The sequence below is a fragment of the Pipra filicauda genome, unplaced genomic scaffold (genome assembly GCF_003945595.2).
Source record: "Pipra filicauda isolate LSUMZ 115617 unplaced genomic scaffold, ASM394559v2 scaffold73_size2923735_pilon, whole genome shotgun sequence".
NCBI lineage: Eukaryota > Metazoa > Chordata > Aves > Passeriformes > Pipridae > Pipra > Pipra filicauda.
The window spans coordinates 2238072-2260743 of NW_024104909.1; the positions used below are offsets into that span (position 1 = coordinate 2238072).

Below are 22672 nucleotides of genomic sequence, written 5' to 3' on the forward strand. Positions count from 1 at the left end.
TTGAATATTCATCAGTGTTAAAAATATAACAACATTTTTCTCAACTTGTACGTATCCAAATTTTAGAATTTGTTCACATGTTGACATCAGAGCAGAGCAGTCGTGGTGTGCCAACATTGCCATGCAGTTCCTTCTGGTTTGAAAACAGTAAGCAATGCTTATTATACACTTGTCAGATGTATTGGATGCAAAAAAATATAGTTTCCATATTCTATTCAGTACATTAAAATTGAGATACTTCTGACTGAGCCAAAATAATTCTAAAAAGTGGGTTTTTTTCACTAATTTCCTGTTTTGAAAAGGTGTTAGAGACTCCAAGATGATACGTAAGGGTATTGGGTTTTAAGTCTCAAAAAGACTTTTACCATTTTTAGAGAACTCTGTGGCTTCTATGATACCAAATATATAATGATATGAAAAACGTGGACTTTTATTTAGAAAAGATTGAAAGGGAAAAAAAATCCTATTTTTGATTTTTTTTAACGAAATTGTGTTTTCACATTTCATTCAGGATCATCCAGGTTTTATTTTGAAAGGGTTGAAAAACACTTATTAAAATAAAAGTTATTAAAATAACTTTCTAGTTATTAAAACTGGAAAGAATCTGAGTAAACACGCAACTGTAATCATATTACAATTAGTACAACAATGGAATGTAGAGGAAACTCCGTTGAAACAAAGTTTTTTTTGATGTTATTACAGTAAAAAGCAAAAGCAGATTTATGTCCCTGCGTGGTTTTCTGAACTAAATCCCAGCCAAATGCTTGCCATGTTCCTGCACTGTTTCTTTTGCTCTGTTGCTGGAACTAAAGCCCAGTCTTGCTGGTGTGTTGGATGGAGCAGTCAGGTGCACATCTCTGCCTCTTGGCTGCTTGGGTTCCTGCTGGACTGCAGGGAAAACAGGGAGTGAACATTCCTTCCTTGGCCAGGTGGAGGTAAGAATCTAAACACGATCAGAATTTGCAGCATAGAAGTAGTCTTAAAAGATGTATCTTAATCCAAGAAAGAATCAGGTGTTTGTGCTCCTTGCCTTGCCTGTTTGGATATCCATAACCATGGAAGGGTTTAATTCAGCCTGGTTGGTGAACAGGGAGACTCAGTGCACGGAGAGCAGCTGAGTTGAATGCTCAGAGGAAAACAACACAAAATATCACCTCTGAGTGGCCAGATGGGCTTTATGCAATCTGATACTGCAGTCTGGAGTCTTGTTGCCTCTAAAGAATTGCATTAATGAACTCTGCTCGTGGGGAGTTTCCTTGTTTGAAGTGCAGGTTGTAATGGAAAAGAAGCCTTGCTGGTTTACCCCTTTGCTCTGTGTGGACTTAAGAGACTGTCACTAAATAGAAGCAGGGCACCCAATTCTAAATGTTCTTTGCTGGTATTCCACAGCAGCACATTAAATTTCATATGTCAAAAAAAAAAAATCAGAGTATCTTTTGAAATGCTTTAATATTGTTTGTTTGCCAAGATGCTGTGGTTTAGCAAGGTCTTGCTCGGTGAGAAGCAGTAAAAGACTGTGATGGCTTTGATCAGCATTTTGCAATTTGCTCTGTGTGTGGAGCCCAATTGGGACTGATGTAGGCCCAGAGAGAAGGGGTAGTGATGCTGTTACCCAAGGCTGTGGTCACACAGGCTGCTCCTTTTTCCCATGTGCACAGTTTTTTTTGAAGACAAAAGCAGCAGATGTTGGGTCGGCCCCTTGCTGCTGCTCTCTTTCAGTCTCGCTCAAAGTGCCAACAATGTTTTGTCCTGGGAAGTGCTTCAGAACTGTGCAGTAATCTCAGGCTGCTGTTGCCATCACGTTAGTGATTTGTCTCTGATGAAAGGTGGGACAGTAAAGTGAGGAACAATCACTCCTTGTGATGCTACTGGACAATTTCCCTCCTGAGGAAGAAAAAAAAATCTCAGTTTTCACGTGTACACAAAAGTATTTTCAGTCTATGCTACCAGAAGAATCTACATTTAGATTTGGGAGTGAGGTTATATTTCCAGAATTTCACTGTCTTCAGAATAGGATGTAATTTGTTTTATTTTGTTTTGTTTCAGTGTCAGTACATGTGCATTTGCTGTTGGAAATAGTTAACTTTGCATTTTGTTGCTGGGGAAGAAGTATCCAACTGATATGAACCATGAACCCCCTAGGAAAATAGAGAATACATAGATTCAGAGCATCTCAGAGCCCAAATTAAATATTTAGTGTACAGGCTGGATCTCTCCTAATGGAGAGTGTCTGAGGTAAGCATGGCATCTCTAATGTACAATCAATTTAATAACTGAAGGAATGGGCAGCTGGTGTAAGGAGAGAATGCAGGGAGTATTTTGATTTCAGACAAAAGAGTTGTGTGATAAGTGAACTCTGTAATTGTGAGAATGAGTAGTCAGGGAATCCAGCTCCACTTTGCTGAAGGAATTTCTGACAGTACCAGAAGGCAGTGGGGTGGTCTGAAGTGTGCACAGGTTGGTTTGATCATTGTCTGATTTACTGGCCTTCGGGTTACTGTGCAAGTGGGTGTAGAATCAGAGGCCTGACAGGCTTTGTAATGCTTGAAACATGCAGGCAAAAGTATTCTAAATTTGACCTTTTGCAATAAGCTGCATACTCCCCAAATTTTTTAGACCAGAGAAAGAAAAAATCATTCCTTCTGTGGGGATGTTGGAAGGGGTGTAGTGACCTGGGCATCATCTGCTGTCACTGTGGGCAAAGCAAGGCACAGGTCTCTTGTCTCAGTGTGTTCCTTGGAGCAATGTTGTGTGCATTTACCTGCAGGGTGCATGTGCAGCTACTCAACTACAAGGACTTCTTTACAGGTAGTTGCATCTTGCACTAATTCTTCTAGAAATACCTGTCCTTCAAAAACAACTGTGTCCTGTTTAAAGAAATTCTAAATCTAGAGATGAGTCTTTGTACTGTTAAGCATTCAGTGTGAACAAGAACAGATCCATTCAGAGATAAGTCATGCTCCAAGACAACAGGAAGACATTCCCCCTACCAGGCTCCAAGCAGGCACTCTTCATCTCATTTTGTCTCATGACATTCCCTGGGTTCCCTCACCTGGTTTGGACTGATGGGCAGAAGTTTCTCAGTATATTTGAAGTGATCTCAAAATAATTTGAGTCACTTCTGCAAATCCAAATTTGGGCATACATGTACATACAGCACAGTGCATGTATTGAGAAAACACTTAACTGTTGTCTTGCTACTTACTTGTCATTAGTGCACAGATGGTTTCAGTAAATGTCAAGGGTTGCTGGAAAACCATAATCTGAGACCTATTAAAGGGGAATGTTCAGTGAATCTCACTACAGAAGCCAAAAAAAAAAAAACAAAGAAAGGGCTGTGGAGAATATCTAGAGACATCAAGATGATGGAGAGAGTCCTACAAGTCACAAAATGAAAGGCAGGCAAAGATGCCCAAGTGTTTTTGTGGTCTGGAAGGCAGCCAAAGAGGAATTGATTTATTAAAGAGCAGCATCACGGCTTCCTTTTCTCGATGTGATGGTGCCATTACAGCTCCTCAAGCAGTCTCTGATTTCCTTGAGAATCAGGACTAGGAATTTCAAACAGAACATCAGAAGAGGATTCTGAAGAGTTATTTTCAGACCAATGCCACTGCCAGAGCATCACTCTGACTGCGTGTACCTGACTGGGGAATTCAGTGTGCCAAGTGTGTGCCAGCGTTTGCACACGAGGTCCCTGATTATTAAACACAGCACCTACTTCTGTAAAAAGTACCCCAGCTGTTGTGTACACAGAGTTTGACACTCTACAGTTGTACATGGTACACAAAAACCAGCTTTAATGAGACAGGTAATTTAGCAATAGTGAGTAACCCAATAAAAATTACATACTCAGCTGTTTCGTTCACAGAGTCAACTCAGTGCTTTTCTTGTGTACTGGGAGTGGCCAGCACCTCTAGCATCACCTTTTTGCATCATCAGATTCTGTGATTCTTGTCTATTTTTGTAGATGTGTGAATCCTCCTATTTGTTTCTTTTCCCTGTTTTCTCTCTGAATGGCCAGTATTTTAGCGTTTTAATTTTCCATACAACATACACACCTTCCCCCCTTACAGCACCTCCCTAAAACCCTGCCCCTGTGTCTGCTTGCTTGTCATTTTACATGCCTTGGAGATGGGCAACACCTTCACCAGGACACTGCTGTGGAGGCCCTTCTGATTTTGTGATTGAAGATCCTGAGCAGCCTAATGGCAAGGCTGGTTCTGCCGCTCTTCCCAAGATTTCAGCTGGCTGGGAGCAGATTTTTTGGCTTCCTTGTGCCATGGCTGTTGTAGCAGCGCTGCTGACATCAGCCTGGGAGGAGGAGGTGTGCTTTTAGCACACACTGTGGAAATGCAGGTCCCTCACCAAATCAAAACAATGATACAGTTACCAGGCTGTTCTCACCTTGTTAAAAAACGAGTGTGCCAAGGAGACAGAGCATGAATTAGCTTTGTCAGGTATATAGGCAGAAATAACAACTGATAGGTTTGCTGTGATAAGTTCTCTATGATGGCTTTGCTGAAAGGTAGACTGTTTCATGATTTACTGAACTATTATAAGTGGTAAAACTGATCCATTTGTTATCATCCAGTGCATAAAGACTTCAGGATTTAAGGAGCCTGCACTAAATAACAAAGCAATTTATAAACTCATAAACTGAAAATTACAGGGAAGAAGTCCTTAAGTCATTGGTAATAGCAACCTTTTATCATGTTAGTGATGATTATCAAATGTTAACCCCTACCCCGCTTTTTAAAACAAAACCTTACCTTAAGATAGTTGAAATTACTTAAAGAAGTCATGGATATAACTTTGTATTGATTTATTGTGCAAGTGTGGCAAGTTTTATTTATTTACCTGAATGTCATCCCTCCCCCCTGCCCCATGATGTCCCTACATCAAATGATGTGAACTGATTTATGCTTCTGCTGGCAGCAGCATGTTGGCTAATATCAGCTGAGGAATGGGATTAGTTGGCTCTACTACTGGGTAGAAGGTCTTTACCCAAAGCAAATTTGAGTGTAGTATCTTGAAAAGAGAATCCTGTATTTCAACAAACAGATAATAGTTAGCAATAGTTGGTTTCAGCTTAGCCTGTCCTAAGGAGAATATAATTATGTGTCCTGCTGTGAAGATGGAAATACCCTGTACCGGATTTTAAAAATGCATTATAAGACTGTAAGTTGTCTTTGTGTTCTCTTGGATCAAAGATTTTATGGGCAGTGGAAAGAAGATGTTGACTAAAGCTAAGCAAACATTTGCCTGGAGGTAATTTTTCTCATGACATTAGTTTCTTTTTTCTGCTTGAGATTATCCTGAGATACTAAATTCATTCAGTTTTATTCAACCAATCTAAGTTCTTGAGGAACAGATGAATCAAGAGCCACTTGTTACCGGTACTCAATATTTGATATCCAGCTTGCTTTGTTGGAGTGTGAATGATTACATGCTGAACCAGATGTGTGTCTTTTTGTGATCTGTATGAGCATAGTGTCTGAATCAAGCTGAAGATTTGCAGAAACAGCTGGGCGTTATCCAGAAGGAAATTGGAGAGCCATACTAACATTTCAGGAAATTGAGTTAAAACAATGTTTTCCAGTAGCCACTAAGTTCTGATCCCATTGTCCTTGTGTTAATTCTCTGGTATTTTTCTTTCACAGACTTTATTCTAAGTAAAATCAAGTCCATCATTACCTCACAGTGACACCCTCCCTGATCAGGACTGAGGCTGGAGCCCAGTTGTGACAGCTTAAAACCAGGAGAGAATATGTGAGGTTTTCCTCTGGCTGCCAGAGTTTTCCTTGGCAGAACTATTGACTGAGTCTGGTCTCACTAAAACCAGCGAAAAAGCAGGAGCAAAATAACACCTGCCACTGAAATTCTGGATAAGGGGTTGAGCTGTTACCAATCCAACAATGATCACTTGGTTTGGGTTAATTATAGTCTCTTAGTTACCCAAAAAGTCTTGTCAGGATAGAAGTTTAAATGTTGAGAGAAATGAGCCGCTCACTTTGTTCCAGAAACATCACAAATGGAGTGAATTTACCAAGCAAAGGGTCAGACCCCTCATGGTTCTTCCCAACATGTACTAAGAAGAGGGCAAGCAAGTTTCATTTTCCTGTCTAATGGGAAATGATCAGCTGTGAGCATCCCATGCATGTGTCGTGGGATCTGAGGAGGCTCCCATCTGTCTCTGTCCTGCTTGTCACTCCTTGGACTGTGCACTGAACACAGTTCTTCAAACAGCCAGGAATCCTGACTCGATATTTTTAAATTGTGGTGATGCCTAATGACCAGATTGTTGGCTGGTTGCTCCTCAGGCTTCCCTCGGACTATACTCTGACCTTGTTGTGCAGCAAATGAACACAGAAACTAATTTCTTGCATCAAAAGCGTCAGAAGTGGTAAAGTAGTAGAAATTAATTGAAAATGAAAAAAAAAAAACAAAACTGTGTGGTGGAAACAGAGAACAGTTTATAAACCGACTGAAGCATACTTAAAGTTGTGCTTCAGTTGCTCCTCTGCAGTTATGCTGAATCCAAAAAGCAAAAGCCTGAAAAACAGCAACAGCAAAACCCACCCCCTTAACGCTGCAGTGATCTAAGAGCAGATTAAGGGCTTGTTTTGTTACCATACCTCCTAACCATTTGCAGTTTTTCATTTCATAAATAGCAATGATAGATGAGGCCGTTAAAGTGTGGAAATTAAGCACACACACAAATATTTTTAGCTTTCTAAATGTTTCAAATTATTTTTTGTGTTCTGTGTAAATTATGTGAGATTTTAGTCTTGTTGCAGCTCATGTATCATGTGCATCATTGATATCTTTTCTTGGTGAAGCTTAAGTAAAAGAAACCAGTTCATTACCAGTAATGTCAGCATAATCATTACCATCACACTCCCTCCCTCCTTTATTAAACTTTTTTTTTTTTAAAGAATTATTAAATCCCTCCTCTGATTTAAATTCTGAAGAACAGACTTTAGTTGAAAACATAGACTTGTTAAAGTCAATAAGTTTTGTCTTTGCAATCCATATTGCAATCAAATATATGATTTCAATATCCTTCTATATGTTCATGTAGGACCTAGAAAAATAGAGATCGTACCATTGAGCACAGAGATTACTTTGATGTTCTTGCAGCTCCTACATCCTCTAAAGGAAGAAAAACTTAGTTTGCATTTTTTTTATCTTGCAATGCAGTAAGCAGCAATATCAATGCTATTTCCCATCTTCTGTGTCATTAATAAATATGCCAAGAGATGTCCATGAATTATGGGCCCTTAATAAGGTAATGGAACTCTTAGAATCTAGAGCTTGATTTTATGTTTGTTTTTTTTTAAACCTGAACTGCTTAGGTGCCAATAAGAATGTGCTGATCACATACATAACTAGTCTTGATTAATCACGAATACACAATTTATTATTTCATTTTTGCTATTAGCAACTATTTTAATCTACCCTTAATATCTCACCAATCCCTTGTGATCCCCTAGGGGAAAATATATAATGTTCTGATTGATCAGAAAAGTTAAGGCTGGTGGTATGAGCTTGCACAGAAATGCTGTGCTCTGAAGTACCTGTGGAAGAGCCTCATATAATGTCTTTGGGAGCATCAGAGGACATGGGCCGTTATCAGCAAATAACATATACTCAAATTTGTGACAGAGTTTCTGACTGCTTGTTTTTTTAAAGGAACAGCAAGATTCTCATTGATTTCAGTAGCTTTTAACCTGGACCAGATGTCAGCTGTCTTGGACCAGCCTTTGTTAAGATTATTGTGGTCAGTACCTTCTATTTACATTTTTTTTTTTGCCACTGTTTGCAAATCTAGAATGTGTAAGAACTAACCTTAGTGCACAGGGTTTGGTTTAAACTTCAGTCATAGGTGCAAAAACCGGAGTAATGTACCTGTTTTCAATCATCTTTTTATCCAGGTTTTTCTACCTGTGCAGAAACTACAGATCATCTGAACGAACAAAGTATTTAATAATATCTACACTAAAAATCAAACACTTCAAATGAGTGGTTTTGTATAGCTGCATTAGAAATTGTTCCACCTGTTTGAAGGAATAAGAGACGAAGAATTGATTGAGTAACCAATTTAATAATGAAGAGAATTTAGAATACAGAAAGATTACTTGAAAGCCTCGGGAAACAATTCACCGAAGTTTTATATGCTGCCTGTGCTCCAAAATAGGGAAATTTTGATACAAAAGTGATTTATAGTCAATAGCTGTGCACAGCCTTTTATCATATTAATAAAATCTTTACCCAGTCTTTGAAAATTCTAAAGCCTGCTGTGTTCAGTTGAGGTGCACAGATCAGAGAGAACTGCTGGCTGGCAGATGTGCAGATACATTATCAGAAAATGTATTTTCAGCCTAAGCACTATAATCTAATTCATTCTAGCATGATATTCCAGGTTTATTACAGTGTAACTGACTGCTGAACACAGTGCACTATGCAGAAGACTAAATGAGGTGAAAGTGTACAGCTTAAAGGTGACCAGGTTAGGCCATTTAGAATGCTGAATATTGGGGCTTAAACTGATTTAAGCAACTCAAACTGTAAACAAAAGGCTTTTCTTTTCCTCTTGAAGTGTATCTGTGTAAAGGAAGTGGCTTTACTTCATGAGACTACACTAAACTTATTTAAAATGCTATTGTTCTTGTACATTACAGTGAAAGTTATCACTTCAGTAATTGCTACGTTAAATCTTTCCCTTCTGCCTCCAATAAAAGAGGCAGCAACCTTTTACCTGGACGTAATATTTGGCAGGTCAAACATGAATAGCTCTGTGTGTTTATATGTATCTCTTTATCTATATAAACTTCTCTCTATATATTTTAATGTTAGGTGTAATATGAATTCATAGTTTCATTTTTCTGTTAAATAATGTTAGTGCTAGAGCAGTTATTTTTATTTGGGTTTCACCCTGGTGGTAGTTTCCCATTGGTTTGGGAGTATGGATTTTTGTTTGCTCCCCTCAGTCCTGCTTTGCTATTATGTCTCCTTGTTACAGGCTGTTTCAGCAGGTGCCTCTCCATTTGCCACCTGCCCTGGTGCAGTGAACGATTATGCTATTTAGTTAAAGCATTTTAATTATTTAGGTGGCATTTTACCTTATATGGTTAGACTGAATATGTAAATGGACGGGAGTCTCTAGTTAAAAAGAACAACAATTTTTTTTCTGAAGGAGTGCTCAGTCTGTGACCAAAGATAATGAATAAATAATCAAACATAAAAATAAGACAAAATTTCTGTTTAATCTCAATCCCATGGCTGTTTTTTTTGTTATACTTCTTTTTATTTATTATTGATTTATAATTGTTATGTATATACTCTAGTAGTTGGTGCACTTAGCAGACAGACTGTGTGTGTAGCTTTCCACATCAATACCTGAAGCATATTATGGTCATGGTGTGATGTGCTGCCAGTTCACAAGGTCAGGGATTTTCAAGTCCAATAGTGCAACCTTAAAAGTGACCAAGGGTTTGTCTTCTCTACATTGAAAAAATGTTTCTCACCTGAGGATGCTGTTGATCGATTTAACTAAATACATTGTATTTAGTTAAACGATTTAAAAGTACTTTCTCAGCCTTTGCAAATGATTTCTTAGCCTTTTTTAGCAAATGATAAAACTATAAGTTGTGGTCCAAAAAACCCCAAGTCCCTTCCATGCTCACTCATTTGCATAAAGCACCTCCAACTTAACAAAAAAAAGACCAAAAGATCCAGTTCTCTTTATTAACTTTTATTAAATACCCGAATCAAAATTCAGATTTTGGTTTTACAACGTGTATTACGGTGAGAAAAAAAACCTCAACCCTACCAAAAATAAATTGAATTAGCGCAAACACCTTTCCTTCTGGCGTGATTTACTGCTCGCATTCCCCGTTCCTCACCCTGGCAGCTCTCTCCCAGCAGCAGGAACAGCAGCAATAACACCGTGGAGTCAGTAGATGGCTGTAGAAAAGTGTGTTGAACGCTCCTGTGCAGCGTAATAAGATTGGGAAAGGCCTTGACCTGACTGGATGCGGCTTTTATCTGAAGTACATTTAAAGAGATAAAGGAGAAGCAGGGTGCAGTACATGTTCCTTTCTTTTCTGCAGGAGCTTTGCTTTGAGTTTAAAAATTTCTCAAATGCAGGATTTGTGAACTGGGTCCTTTAGCAAGGAGAGGTAATGGCTTGAGTGCCACCGGAGTCACCTGCTATTCTCTGAGGATTTTTTCCTCCCCCCCCCTCAAGACGTCTTAGAAATCCTCCTATAAATTCCTGCGGAGGGGGCGTCTGTAGATCCCATAATAATAATCAGGAAGTGGTATATTCCCATTTATTTATTTATTATTACTATTTTTTTTCTTTTTTTTTTTTTTCCTCTCTCTCCAATGTAGTTGGCTGCCTTTAGTGCACGGACCTGCTCATTAAATAGATACACCAAGAATTGTTACCTAAGCAAGCCTGACAGTAAAGAAAGGACAGACTGAGTTAGGGAGAAAGAGGGAAGAAAAAAGACAGCCTGAAGCAAGTCACTTCACAAGCAGAAAGAGCCACTGAACGAATGCTATTCTCAAAAACAAACTTAAAAAAATACCTTGTATAAGAAGAGAACTGTGAGGACTTGACAGAAAAAGGCAAGATTTCTACCCACTGTTTTCAGTTTTCCTTCCAGACATACTTGGTGAAGTAAGGAGACTTCTGTTTGCTGACAGAGCCCTTGATTTCTTTCAAGATGATGATGTATTTGTGGGTAGGTAGTGTCTCTCTCCATGTCAATCTTTTATTAATAAATTGACTTTGGGACTGTAGATTTTAGCCTATAGTCCCAGCATGTTTGCTGCCGTGTAAAGGTGTGTGTGCTGCAGGAGAGCTCAGCGTAGCCACTGTGCAGTCCATGTGCTTGCATTTCCAGTGAGAGTTTGAGCAAACTGGTTCATTAACGTGAAGCTGTAATTTATTTTCGGGGTTTGCAGGATGTGGCATAGTGCACTGCTTTCTTTTCATTGCCTTAGAAAATATTGCAGTTGTGTCTGTAAGATTCGCTCTGTGGTTCAGTCGTACAACAAATGCTGCATCACTTGTGGCTGTTCAGAATTTGCTTTCTTTGTAAGAAATGAGACAATCTCAATATGATTAAAACTTCTAATGTGTGTTGCTTAACCTGGTTGTTTTTATAGCAGTTGTCACAGTCTGTCTTGGCTTTTGAAGTTTCTGGCAATTGACAACCGCAGATAAAGAAATAGATAAAATGTTCCTATTCCTGTGATTTTTATATTCAGCACTGTTCTGGTTCCTTGCAGCAAAATGTGCTCACCTTAAAAATAATGTTGTGCTGTGGCATGCATACTGTGAATTAGTAAAGCTATTAACCTGTTAATTCATCCAGGTGTCGGTACAGAACATGTTTTTTTTTCCTGAGCAAACAACCCCACAAAGAAATCAGTGAACAAATAGATGTACTTAAAAGCATTTCTGTGTTCCTCTTCAAAGCCTGGACACCTTCTGGGAAAATATTTTAAACTAATCTCATTTGACAATCTATTTATTTATTTAATTTAAATGTATGTAAAAATAGAAAGGCGTGCAGCTAATCTGGGCCAGCTCTGCAGAAGGGGCTGCACAGGAGCAACATTTAAGTCTTGGAGATATTATCAGTAATCGCTCCTTCTCTTTCTAAATCGCTCGTAGTTCACGCTGTAAATCTCCCTTTATGGCTCCTTCTAATTTCTCTAGACCCTCTAATGTACCGTAGTAACTTTTGTTGTCTGTGCAAAAGGCACTGAATGCAGACTTTTAAGTTTCTTATTTCAGTTCTTTGACCTGTGCTATCGTCTCGGGAACTCACCAATCACTGAGCCTGATGATTTTTTCTTTTTCTTTTTTTTTTCCTGTGTTCTGTAGTACAAGTCACTTTAATTTTCACAAGCAACTGTCTATGCATGTAACAGCAACCTCGATTGCTGCTTATTTTTAACTCTGATTCTTTATTGAAGCTGTGTTGTTGTTAATGCAAGGATTAATTGAATTCTATTTTAAGATTTAAAAGTCAGGTCACTAAATTGCAATAGTCCATTTTTCAATCAGTTTGTGTTGTGCTGTTATAGTTAAAATCGTCCAAAAGAGACACACAGTAAATATTTGAGGATAAACCCTTTTTTCTAACATGCACACTGAGGTGAAAGGACGTGTATTATTCTGTTTCTTTGTGCCACTAGCTCTAAAGGTTTAAAAACCAGTGCTCTTCCCTCCTCCCCAAGCCCAGGAATCTTTGTTAATTTGAAAATTGAATGAAATACATCTTCTTGGGGGTAGCTATGCAGATATCTATTATTCTCAGTGTGTTTTTTTAATTGTTATTGATGAACTTTTCTAGTTATTCTTTTTAAAGATGTATACATGTGCCTGAAGCAAAAAAACCCCTCAGTGATAAGCAGTTTCTGATGGTACCACTTCCTAATTTCCAAAGCATCCAGTAATTAGGATTTCATATTTAAAAGTGTATTTATTCAGTTTTTATTTTGTCCTTTTGCTTATATTTTATGATGTCTGTTTTGGTTTGGGTTTTTGATTAGGAGAATTCTTTGAAGAACCTGTCTCTCTTTTGGCACTACTACACTTAGGTACTAAGCATTCTTCCCACTTGCAATTGACCTTTCCTAATCTAAATTGATAGTATAAAAATCTCAAGATTAGTAGGAAGAAGCAGAGAATTAACTTTTTCTTTTTATTGTAGCAGAACATTATTACTTTTTTTTTTTTTTTTGGAACTGGATGAGCTGTATGCATAGAACATTTCTTTCTGCAGTGGTATGATTTCTAAACTGTATACATTAAGTGCACGTGTATGTGTATGTAGATGTAAAAGATTCAGTATGTAAACAAGAGGCTTTTAACAAATGTGGGTGCAATGCATAAACTCACAGCAGCACTTGAAATGCTTTCTCCTGGCACCACATCAATATTTTATATAATTATAAAAAGCTCCTCGGCAATATTATTAAAATTTAAAGTAGCCAAGTTGTGTGGAAATGTAGTCTTCCCCCTTATAAAGGGAGCAAAATTAATTTATTGCATTGATTGAGATTTTTTCATACTATTGACTCCTGTTGTTTCATTTCATGTATAATGTAGAAATATTTTTGCAATATTTACAAAGAAAAGTGTGGTTTCTTCACATTTTTATAGTGCCCTACTGAGTAGTATCCTGTAATAGTTTGGTGTCTTTTTTTTTTTTTTAATTCCACTGATGGCAGTGATGTCAACTTCCTTTTATGGCAAGCAAACAACACGTTTAGCTCACTAAAAATCAAAAACATTCTGCAGGAATGCAGAGTACAGCCAGTGATTCAGTCTGTTGAATGGAACAGTCTCGATTAGTTGTATTTCAAGGTTTCAAAAAGTTAACTCTGTCAAGAGAAATCCATATTTGCTGCCAGCCCAAGCAATTTGATGATGTTTGAAGTCTCCTCCTCCCACAGCCAGAGGAGAAGAGGTTTTGGTCTCGTGCTCCGTGTACAGACACCTGTGCTGTGGGAACCAGAGTTCAAGGGACCAATAAACTTTGAGGACTTTCAGGCATTGCTGACTTGGGGACTCCAGTTAAATCCTGACGTCAGAAGGACCTTTATTCTCTCTCGGGGGTACAGACCCTGATCCTGCTGCAGCGTAAGGCACCTTCCTCCCCAGCACAGGAGTGTTGCAGGGATGATGCAAGGTGTGCTGGATCACTGCAGATTGGCATTGCCATTTGTTGTGTAACTCACCTCCCAGGAGAGGTGGTGATTTTCTCAGAATGTAAGGAGTGATTTTTCTTTTTTTTTTTTCAGTTAGAGAACTCTGAAGTTGCTGACTTGTGCCTGCCTTGGACAGAGCAGTGTAACTATGGGTGGGTGAAATCAAAGTCGATGCTTGAAAGCTGGGACTGCTCAGAATCTTCCACAGAGTCCACAGTCTTCCAAATCTGCTCCTTTTCATATTTTGAAAAACAAGCATAGATTGTCTACTTGACAGCATGAGCAACTTTTTGTTTCCTGAGCAAACAGTTCCACAATTGCTTGTTTTCCTTCTGGTTCTTCAGACATGAGGTTCTCACAGACCTCATGTTCATCTTCCATATTCTGAGCTGGAAGCCAAGAGCTTAAAGTTGCTACATCTCTTGAAAAAGTCATGTGCAGTCAAGAAAAACTGGAACAATATCATCAGTAAATGCATTTTTAAAATACAAATTACTAGTTTTCCATATTTTGTTATATGCCGTGAAAATGCTGAACTAAAATTACCTTAATATACAATAATTCAATTTTATAAATTTTATAAACATCTAATTAATGTCTGATTAGTCAGAGATGTGCTTTCTTCCTGTCAGTCTGCGGTTCTTTTTAATAATAGGGAATGAGTTGTCAGAAATTTTGTACATACTTAGCAGAGATTTTCAGTAGCAGCTGCAGAACAATACTTGATCAAATAAGGCAGAAAGCATGCCAGCAACTGAAACTTGTTTTTTTTCTCCCCAAAACTAGAGTAGGCAGGTACAGAAAAACAAATTGAAAAAAATGTGTATGCAATAGCAACAAGATAATTTCTTCTGGCAATAGGACACTGTTTTAACAACTCTGAGGAATAAAGCTTTTGGGTCCAAGATAGAGAATTGTACTTGCCTGCATTAGCAAAACATTCCTTAGATGAATGTTTGGGGAGAAGGCTGGAGGAAGAGGAGTAGCAGAAACGCTGTACCAGAAATTTCATCTGGATATTTAGGAGATGAAAGTTCTTTATGGTTGCATTTCTGGTGCTTTTGTGAGTTAGCTTCTCCTTTTAAAGACATCTTGGTATACATGTAGGAGCCTGTGTCAGTTCACATGTTCAAAAGCAGATGGTGTTTCATTCAGCTGACCAAAGGCTTCATGGTTTTATGCACTGCCAAATGTGTGCAGGGGCAGAGTGTGCCTTTCTCTCTCCTGAGTTCAGCAAGAGCAGAATTCCAAACCTGGCTTGTGCTCCTCATGCACTAAGTGCTACAGGACAAGTCTGTAAAGGCTTCTCATCTAAGGGAAATGAGAACCCTAAACAGATGTGAAGATTACTAAAACGCTAAAATAAAGGAACAAAGTCTTAGGATTTTTAAAATAGGAATAAGGAGCAAATACAATGCTCATCTTTTTTGAGTGAGTTTAGTATGTGTTTTGCAGCACTGACGTTGTGTTCATTAAGCAAAGTATTGCTGTCTTAAATGAGGGCTTCCCAATAATGCCACAGACTAAGGCAAAGTGCACTTCTTACAGTGCTGGAAGAGCTACAGGCAGCTGCTGAAAGACCCCATGAGTACATTGAAAACTTTGTCAGTGGAACACTTCAGCAGTATAGATTTTGTTGCATAGAGTAATCAAGATATTTAGGTACTTTTAGTTAAGAAAAATCAACCATATTAGCTGAAAAGCTGCTGGTACCTTCAGAGTCAAAATGATCCTTGTGCTGCTTTCCACTGAGACCTTGAATAAAACATGTAACTTCATCCTCTCTGTCTGACTGCCTGACCGCTGATGTCGAATAAATATGTACCTTTTATTATTAACACAGAAAAATACAAAATGATTTAATAATGGAGTATGCTGGGATGAATATTAAAGACCTTCAAGGGTATCTGACTCAATAAACCTGAATAATGAAGTATTAAATCTGCAATCTTGATGGCTAAAATAAAAGGACTGATAGAGATGTTGAATGAAAACAGGATTACAAATAGTTATGGTAGAATCTTGAGACAGTTCTCAGCAGGATATCTCTTGGTATCTCTTGGAAAATAGACATAAGTTGACTTAAAAATCATATGTATAATAATTCATTTTGTGATGACAGAAGCTAAAAATCACACCAGCATACAAAGAGATTTGGCAAAATCACCTTTTTAGTGTGAAGAAAAATGAAATAGAAGAGAAAGGTGATTTCAATTTAGAATAGTTGACAGTAACATTTGGTCATTCAGTACATTCAGTCTTCAAGGGTTTTCTTGACCTGCTACAGTATTTAGTAAAACAATATTCTATTATTTATATGGGGTAGGAATGGGAACAAGAGAACAAATCATGATGCTCCATTATATCCAGAGTTGCATAATGGTGGTTTAAGCAAGACAGTTTTGTTTGTTTAAAACAACATGCATCCCTTTAGACACAAATATACACCTAAGTCCTGATGTTTCATGAAATTGAGTTTTAGCAGGACATTAGGAACATATGCATCATTATTAATTCTTCCAGCAGAATTCATGGATTTTGTGTAAAGCAGTATGACAGACTTGCTCTGTTCTCCCCTGCAGTTGCATTTATATACTCTGTATACTTTAATTACCGAATCTGTTTCTCCCCCTTACTTCAGCAAGAAGTTACATTTGTCCAATTAACCTTATCTTCCTCTTGTCCCTCTTAATAGCCTTGGTTTCCATCACAGTTTGAATGAACTGCGTGGGTGTCTTTTTATCAGCACGGGGATGTTTATGTGAGGGAGGAATTGAACAAAGACTGCCTGAAATGCGGCTGGGTGAGCAGGTTAGAGTTCCCCCATTGTCCCACCATTATTATGTCTTAGTGGAAATCCTTCCTAAATACCTTTTCTGTGTCAGTCTGGTGAGTTCATGTGCTACTACACAGCTACTGTTTGAATGGTCTTAGTTGGTGAGTCAGAAGAATGAGAAAGTCCTGAAGGATTTTCTGGGCGATTGAAAAACGTTATTCGTGTCTTGAGATTAATTTCTTTATAGGTTGCTTTTGGATATTTATTCCAGTGAAGTATGCCTGTTTGAGAAGCTGTCACAGTCCCCAAGCCAAGACTTTGCTTTGCTTGTTTCTCAGTTATATTTGCAAATGTCGTTAGGCTTGATTTGGCTTTTATAACTAGTTTGATTGTCTCACAGTTTAATCAACAAAAGGAGATGTTTAGTCATCAAAGTCTAGGTATCTGTTCACATCTTCTTTTGATGTCTTTCCATATTGGCTTCTTTTTTCCCTTCTGCTCCTGGGTTGATATTCCTTCCTTGCCAAACAGATGAATCTGTGTTTAGATCCTTGTAACAGCCTGGTATGGAAATACACCTGTTCTTACTGCAACCAGAAAAGTGGAGTCCAACATATCTGCAAAAATCACTGCCTATATACACTACATATTCTTTCCACTCCAGGAAGGCAATTGTGTCATGGGCTGGACCCACCTGGCAACCAAATTCCTGCTCCCTGTCCACCTCAGTGGGACAGGGAGGGGGGAGAACATAGGAAGAACAGGACTGAGAACGCTTGTGGGTCAGCAGAAAGACAGAGAGATCGCTTATTGACCACTATCACAGACAAAACAGACTTGCCTTGGAAGAAATGAAATTATTTATTGCCAATTATAATTTCTGCCAATTAAATTTGGCACTTTTAATTTCTGATTCAGGTAGTGGGAAACAAAACCAAGAGCTGTTGATGTTATCACCACAAGGTAAACTCACTTTCTTCAGTGAGGCAATGAGTGACATGGAAGGATTGCAGTCAGGACATAGTTTCTCCCTGCAGCTCCTTCCTTTTCACTCTTCCTGGGCTCCATGGGTCCCTCATGGGCTGCAGTCCCCTTTGGCAGTGTTCTTTGCCATGGAACACCTCCTCCTTCTTAGATCTCGGCATTTCCTCCACTATTTCTCTTTTTGTTTCATGCTCCTCTCTCCTTTCAGCATTTCTGCCCTGTCTCTACAATGTTTTTGCAGCCACATCTCCAAACTTGGATGTGACCTGTGGTGAATCCATTGCCAAGCCCTCTGGAATCCTCTCTGTCTGGGATGGGGCAGCTCTTGTCCTCCCTCAGAGGCCACCCTGGCAGTTCCTTAATTCCCAAAACCTTGCTCCCTACAGCCAGTACATATTTGTCAGCTAAAAATGTTAGGCTAAGTCTGATTATTGACATTTCAAGTTTTCAGAGATTGTTCTATGTTTTGTAGAGTTTTGTCTAATTAAGTTTTTGTGGTGAGGTGTTCCTTCTAGAGACAAAAAAGCTGATATATGCTTGAATTTTACTTTTCAGTTACCTTCTCCTCAAATATAATTACAGGAATCCAAGGAAGAATAAAACGTGACAATGTGTTTCTGAATCACGAGATTTAACAGAGACCCAAGTAGATCTTATTATTGATGTGCTTACTGCTTCATTAAATTCCCCTTAGGGTTTGCAGCATGGATATGGATCATTTGCAATAATAATTATGCAGTGATCGATTGATTGTGGCTGACATTGTACTTGTCACCTTGAAATGCAAAAACCATTTATTTTCGACTGTGTGAACATTCGTCTCCAATGTGAGGCACCAGCATGCAATGGTTTGTTCTATACAGGAATGCATTTTATACAGTTGAGAACTTAACATTAACCTTTACCCAAAATGAAGTTCCACTTGTCATTTTACAGAAATGAAAATTGCCCAACCAGCAATGTTTTGAGATTAGAAAACACAGGCTAATTTCAAAAAGATTCTTCAAATTAGAATGTGTGTATTTGAGTTGATTGTGTTATTGTGTTACAAACATGGGTTTTTCAAGAGGTCTGTGTCTGAGGCAATGAACACACTTGATAAAGCTGAGATCTCTGGTTTAGAACTGGTGTGTATTCTTTGGAAAGTCTGTCTGCCTTCCTCACTGAGGCTTTGATTCATGGCAGTATTAGTTAATTGGAAAATCAGTAAAAAATGCTTTGACTTTAGTCATTTTCTTTGAGTTAAATACTGTACGTTTCATGTTTTGAGTGGTGTAATCATCACGACAATTTAATCTTCCCTTTATTAGGAATGTTTGTAGTAATGAATGAAACCCTGTCCTTTGGGCTTTGAGAATTGTGTTTCTATAGAAATTGCAGTGGCACAGCCAGTTAGTGGCTGCACTTGAAGTCTGTCTCTGCTTTCCAAACTGACAGAAAAGCACCAGCCAAGAGAAATGTCACACTTGTAGGTATTTCACTTCCAGCTTTTGTAGAGCATCCGTTGCTACGAAATAGGAAGTGAAGGCCAGAACTATGTTTTTTGATTAAAAAGTGAATTTTTCACAGCTGAAAGCTGGATTTATAACAGACCAGATACTTACAATTACTTTTATTTGAGATTTAAACTTTCATTCAGAGGCCTAGTTTATTTGAGCTTATGTTTGCTTTAACCAGGAATTTGAAAACATATGTATGCTTCTTTTATTCAAGAAACCAAATTGTGAACATTCTTTAGGGTGAACTGTGTAGATTATCTTCTCCCTCCAAGGGTGAGCATAGGTGAGCATATACACTGGAATACGGATATGTTTAATATATTGGTTCTCACACAATCAATTTGAAGAGTAACTGCAGTTATTCAAGTGGCAAAGTTAATTGTACTGTTGATTTAAAAATTAGCAACCCTATGTAGTCTTTGCCACAGCATGAATACCAAATAAAGCTTACAAAACTGCTTTAAAGCTCTGACATAATTAAAAAAAAAATCCAAATTTTTTAAAAGCAGGGATTTTTTCATGCAGCACACATGTAAGAAATAACCATGAGATTAGCTGAGTTGGCTAAAGCACAGTGCTAATAAAGCCAGGGTTGTATGGGCCTGTATTTGTATTTGAACAAATCCCTGTATGGGCCATTCACTGAAGTGTTGGACTTGGTGATCCTTGTGGGACCCTTGCAACTCAGAATATTCTGTGAAATTCTGTGAAGAGAACTGGAACACCTAACCTGAAAAAAAAAAAAAAAAACAAAACCAAAAACTGTTGCTGGTTGTGCTTTACTATTTTCAGCAGATGTACTGCCTTGGCTTGCAAGTTTTCAGAAAATATCCCAAGTCAAGGGTGTTCAGGATTAATTCAAGATTAATTGCACCATGTGGACATACAATATTCTTCTGAAATCAGGTACTCCATACTGATGTCAGCCTACATAGCCGTGACAAACTCCTAATTTTCACTGCCAAGCCCAGCTGTAATTTTTTCACATGCCTCTCGTGCTCTTTGTCCAGTGGAAGTGTTGAGAGAACTGAGGTGCTTGTCTCTTGGGAAGGAGCATCCCGAGGGCCGGGGTTGTTTGTCCAGCTGTCCCCGCGCGCTCCGGCCTCGGCTGTGACGTCTGGTGAATCCAACAGCCCAGCAGCACCAGGGACAGTGCAGAGGGACAAAACAAGATGTGTCACTGAGAGGGAAGGAAAACAAAGAAGAGAAGAGGTCAAGGGGCAGAGATGAAAGGAGGATATTTAAGATCAGAACAGTCACTATCCTTCTCAGTTAAATGTGAAGAAACCGTGTCCTCTTGACATCACTAAGGTTCTACTTCTAAGGCAGCCCACAGGGTGAACTTACTTTTTGTCTTCCTGTATTTCAAACCCTGTTTACTGCCACAGCACCTGAGAGCAACATGAGGCATGCAACAATGGGAAATTCGAGATCTTTGAGCATTTGTTTCTACCTAGAGTACCTCGGTAATGCTGATAATAATAATAATGCAATTTTTGATCTGTTTATTGGATGATTATCCTGAAAGCTAGAACAAGTAGAAGAGGTTACTCTCAAGCAAGACAAGAAAGCTGATCTAACATGAAGACTAAATTATAGATGCTATAGGAAAAATATGCTGGAGACAAATGAGAAATGTGGAATTAAGACCTGTAAAGAGTAGGCAGGTAATTTAATAACACACACAGACCTAGCTGGGGTATCATAAACCATCTCATTCTACCACTCACACAGACATAAAGAATTCTGTGGTGAGATGGGCACTGATAAAAGTTCTGCATGCACTTCTGTTACTTACTATTCACTGTTAATGTGTGTTTTAAACATTATTCTCTTATTTTAGAAGATTATCATATGCTATTGGTGCAAAACTACACAGTACAACCAAAGATAACAATCCTGTTTTAAGTTAATATATGGATGTTCACAGCCTGTGAACAAATTCTTAATTTAAATTGGTTTATAAAAAGCAATTATAAACAGACAAGTCAAATTTATCTCTTAGCTATAAAAAAACACACACAAGTGAGCCACATGTCCAATTGGAATCTTTCCTGCTGAAAAGCAAGCCTGTTCATGTCTAATTCTGTTGGGCATGGAGAAATGAATATTTACTCATGTTTTGGAGCTGTGTTTTACACAGTGAAGATTTTTTTTCCTCCATGACACTACATCTTTTAAGTGAAGTGACTCCAATTTATATTAGAGGTAAGTCTTACTAGGGAACAAATTTATTAATGTTGTCACAGTCAAATAAGCTAAATACACAAATAAGCAATCTCCTTTCTTTTTCTAAGATGCACATTATGGCTAAATATTTTAGTTCAGGTTCCCCTGGAGAAAAGTCAACATGCACAGCTTCACATATGCTTGTGTGTATTTTAGCCAGTCCTTTCAATCACGTTATTCTGACTTAGTTCAATTCAAAACCACCATTTCCTACATCAAGTCATGTCTGTAGAATGATTATGTTGACTCTTGTTAGTCATTGAGTGGCTTGAATGGCATCTGAAAATGCATCATCTAAAGTAGTAGTGAGAAGAGAGAGTTAATGAGTGATTCTGTGAGAGATAATATGGTTCAGTCCTGATATTCATGGGATGAGTTGTCTTTTATATGATTTGCTATATGGGAATCTTGCTATCATATAGATTTTATACATGTTAATAGCTCAGTTACTTTGGAACTATTTCATGTAAACACCATCATTCTATTACTTGTCAGATGAGCTCCTCTTCAACAGAATAGTCTCTAAAACTGTAAAATTTATTGGAATTTAATTGAGGCAACTATAGGAATTACATCTATTTTGCTCAGCAGTTTATCACTGAATTATGATTGTGTATTAGAAAACGTACTGGATGATATGAATATCCAAGGAGTTGGTAGCATAAGCCTGAGAAGAATAGTTTAGAGTCACATGGTCACAGCACAGTATCACTTATGGTTTTGTTTCCACATCTGATCATTTACTGTGAATTGCTGGTTTTTGAAACCAAACATTTGACTGCCCTAAAGAAGAAGAATGTTTTAGGCAAAGGATACTTTCACAACATGGGAGCTGATTCTTGGACACCCCGTTTGGAATCACACTGGAGAAATTTATCACTGATTTCTTTAAATCTCCCTCATGCTTGTTCAGGAAGCATTTCAGCTAAAAACCTTAAATCCCTGTACTGGGTCTGGCTGTGCTGGAGTTTATTGTCTGCCCAGAAGCCATGTGGTGCTGTGTTTTAGGTTTGAGGCTGGAACAGGGTGGATAACACACCTGTATTTTGGCTACTGCTGAACAGTGCAGGCACAGCATCAGGGCTTTCCCTTTTTCCCACTGACAGTGAGTAGGCTGGGGATGGCAAGAGGCTGGGAGGGGACATGACCTGGACACAGCCAACCTGAACTGATCAGAGATATATTTATGCTCAGCAATAAAAGTGAAGGGGGAGTGTTTTTTTACGTGAGTAGGTGTTGCTTGAGACTGGCTGGTCTGTTTTTGAGAGGTGGTGAGTGATTACCTTCTCACCACTGCTGGGACACTCTGCAAGTTACTGGCTTCCCACTAGACATCACACCACTGTTCACCACCCTCTGGGGCAAGGCCTTCAGCCAGTTTTTTTCACTCCACTTGGCTGCCTACTCACCCTCCTCATACTGTGCTAGTTTCCCTGTGAGGATCTGATGG

The 22672-nt window shown here is 38.5% G+C and overlaps 1 protein-coding gene across 24 annotated transcripts in view; it reads left to right on the forward strand.

Annotated features, from left to right (window-relative positions):
* RBFOX1 (RNA binding fox-1 homolog 1) overlaps nt 1–22672 on the forward strand; it is a 1156483-nt gene that overhangs the window by 797760 nt on the left and 336051 nt on the right. Inside the window, exon 1 of one of the 24 annotated variants that reach the window (XM_027750838.2) lies at nt 10719–10751. The exons of the other annotated variants lie outside the window; for them this stretch is intronic. Within the exon in view, the coding sequence (XP_027606639.1) occupies nt 10734–10751 (18 nt within the window). The 5' untranslated portion in view covers nt 10719–10733. Of the gene's footprint in view, nt 1–10718; nt 10752–22672 lie in introns of those variants that run through there. 24 annotated transcript variants of the gene reach the window in all.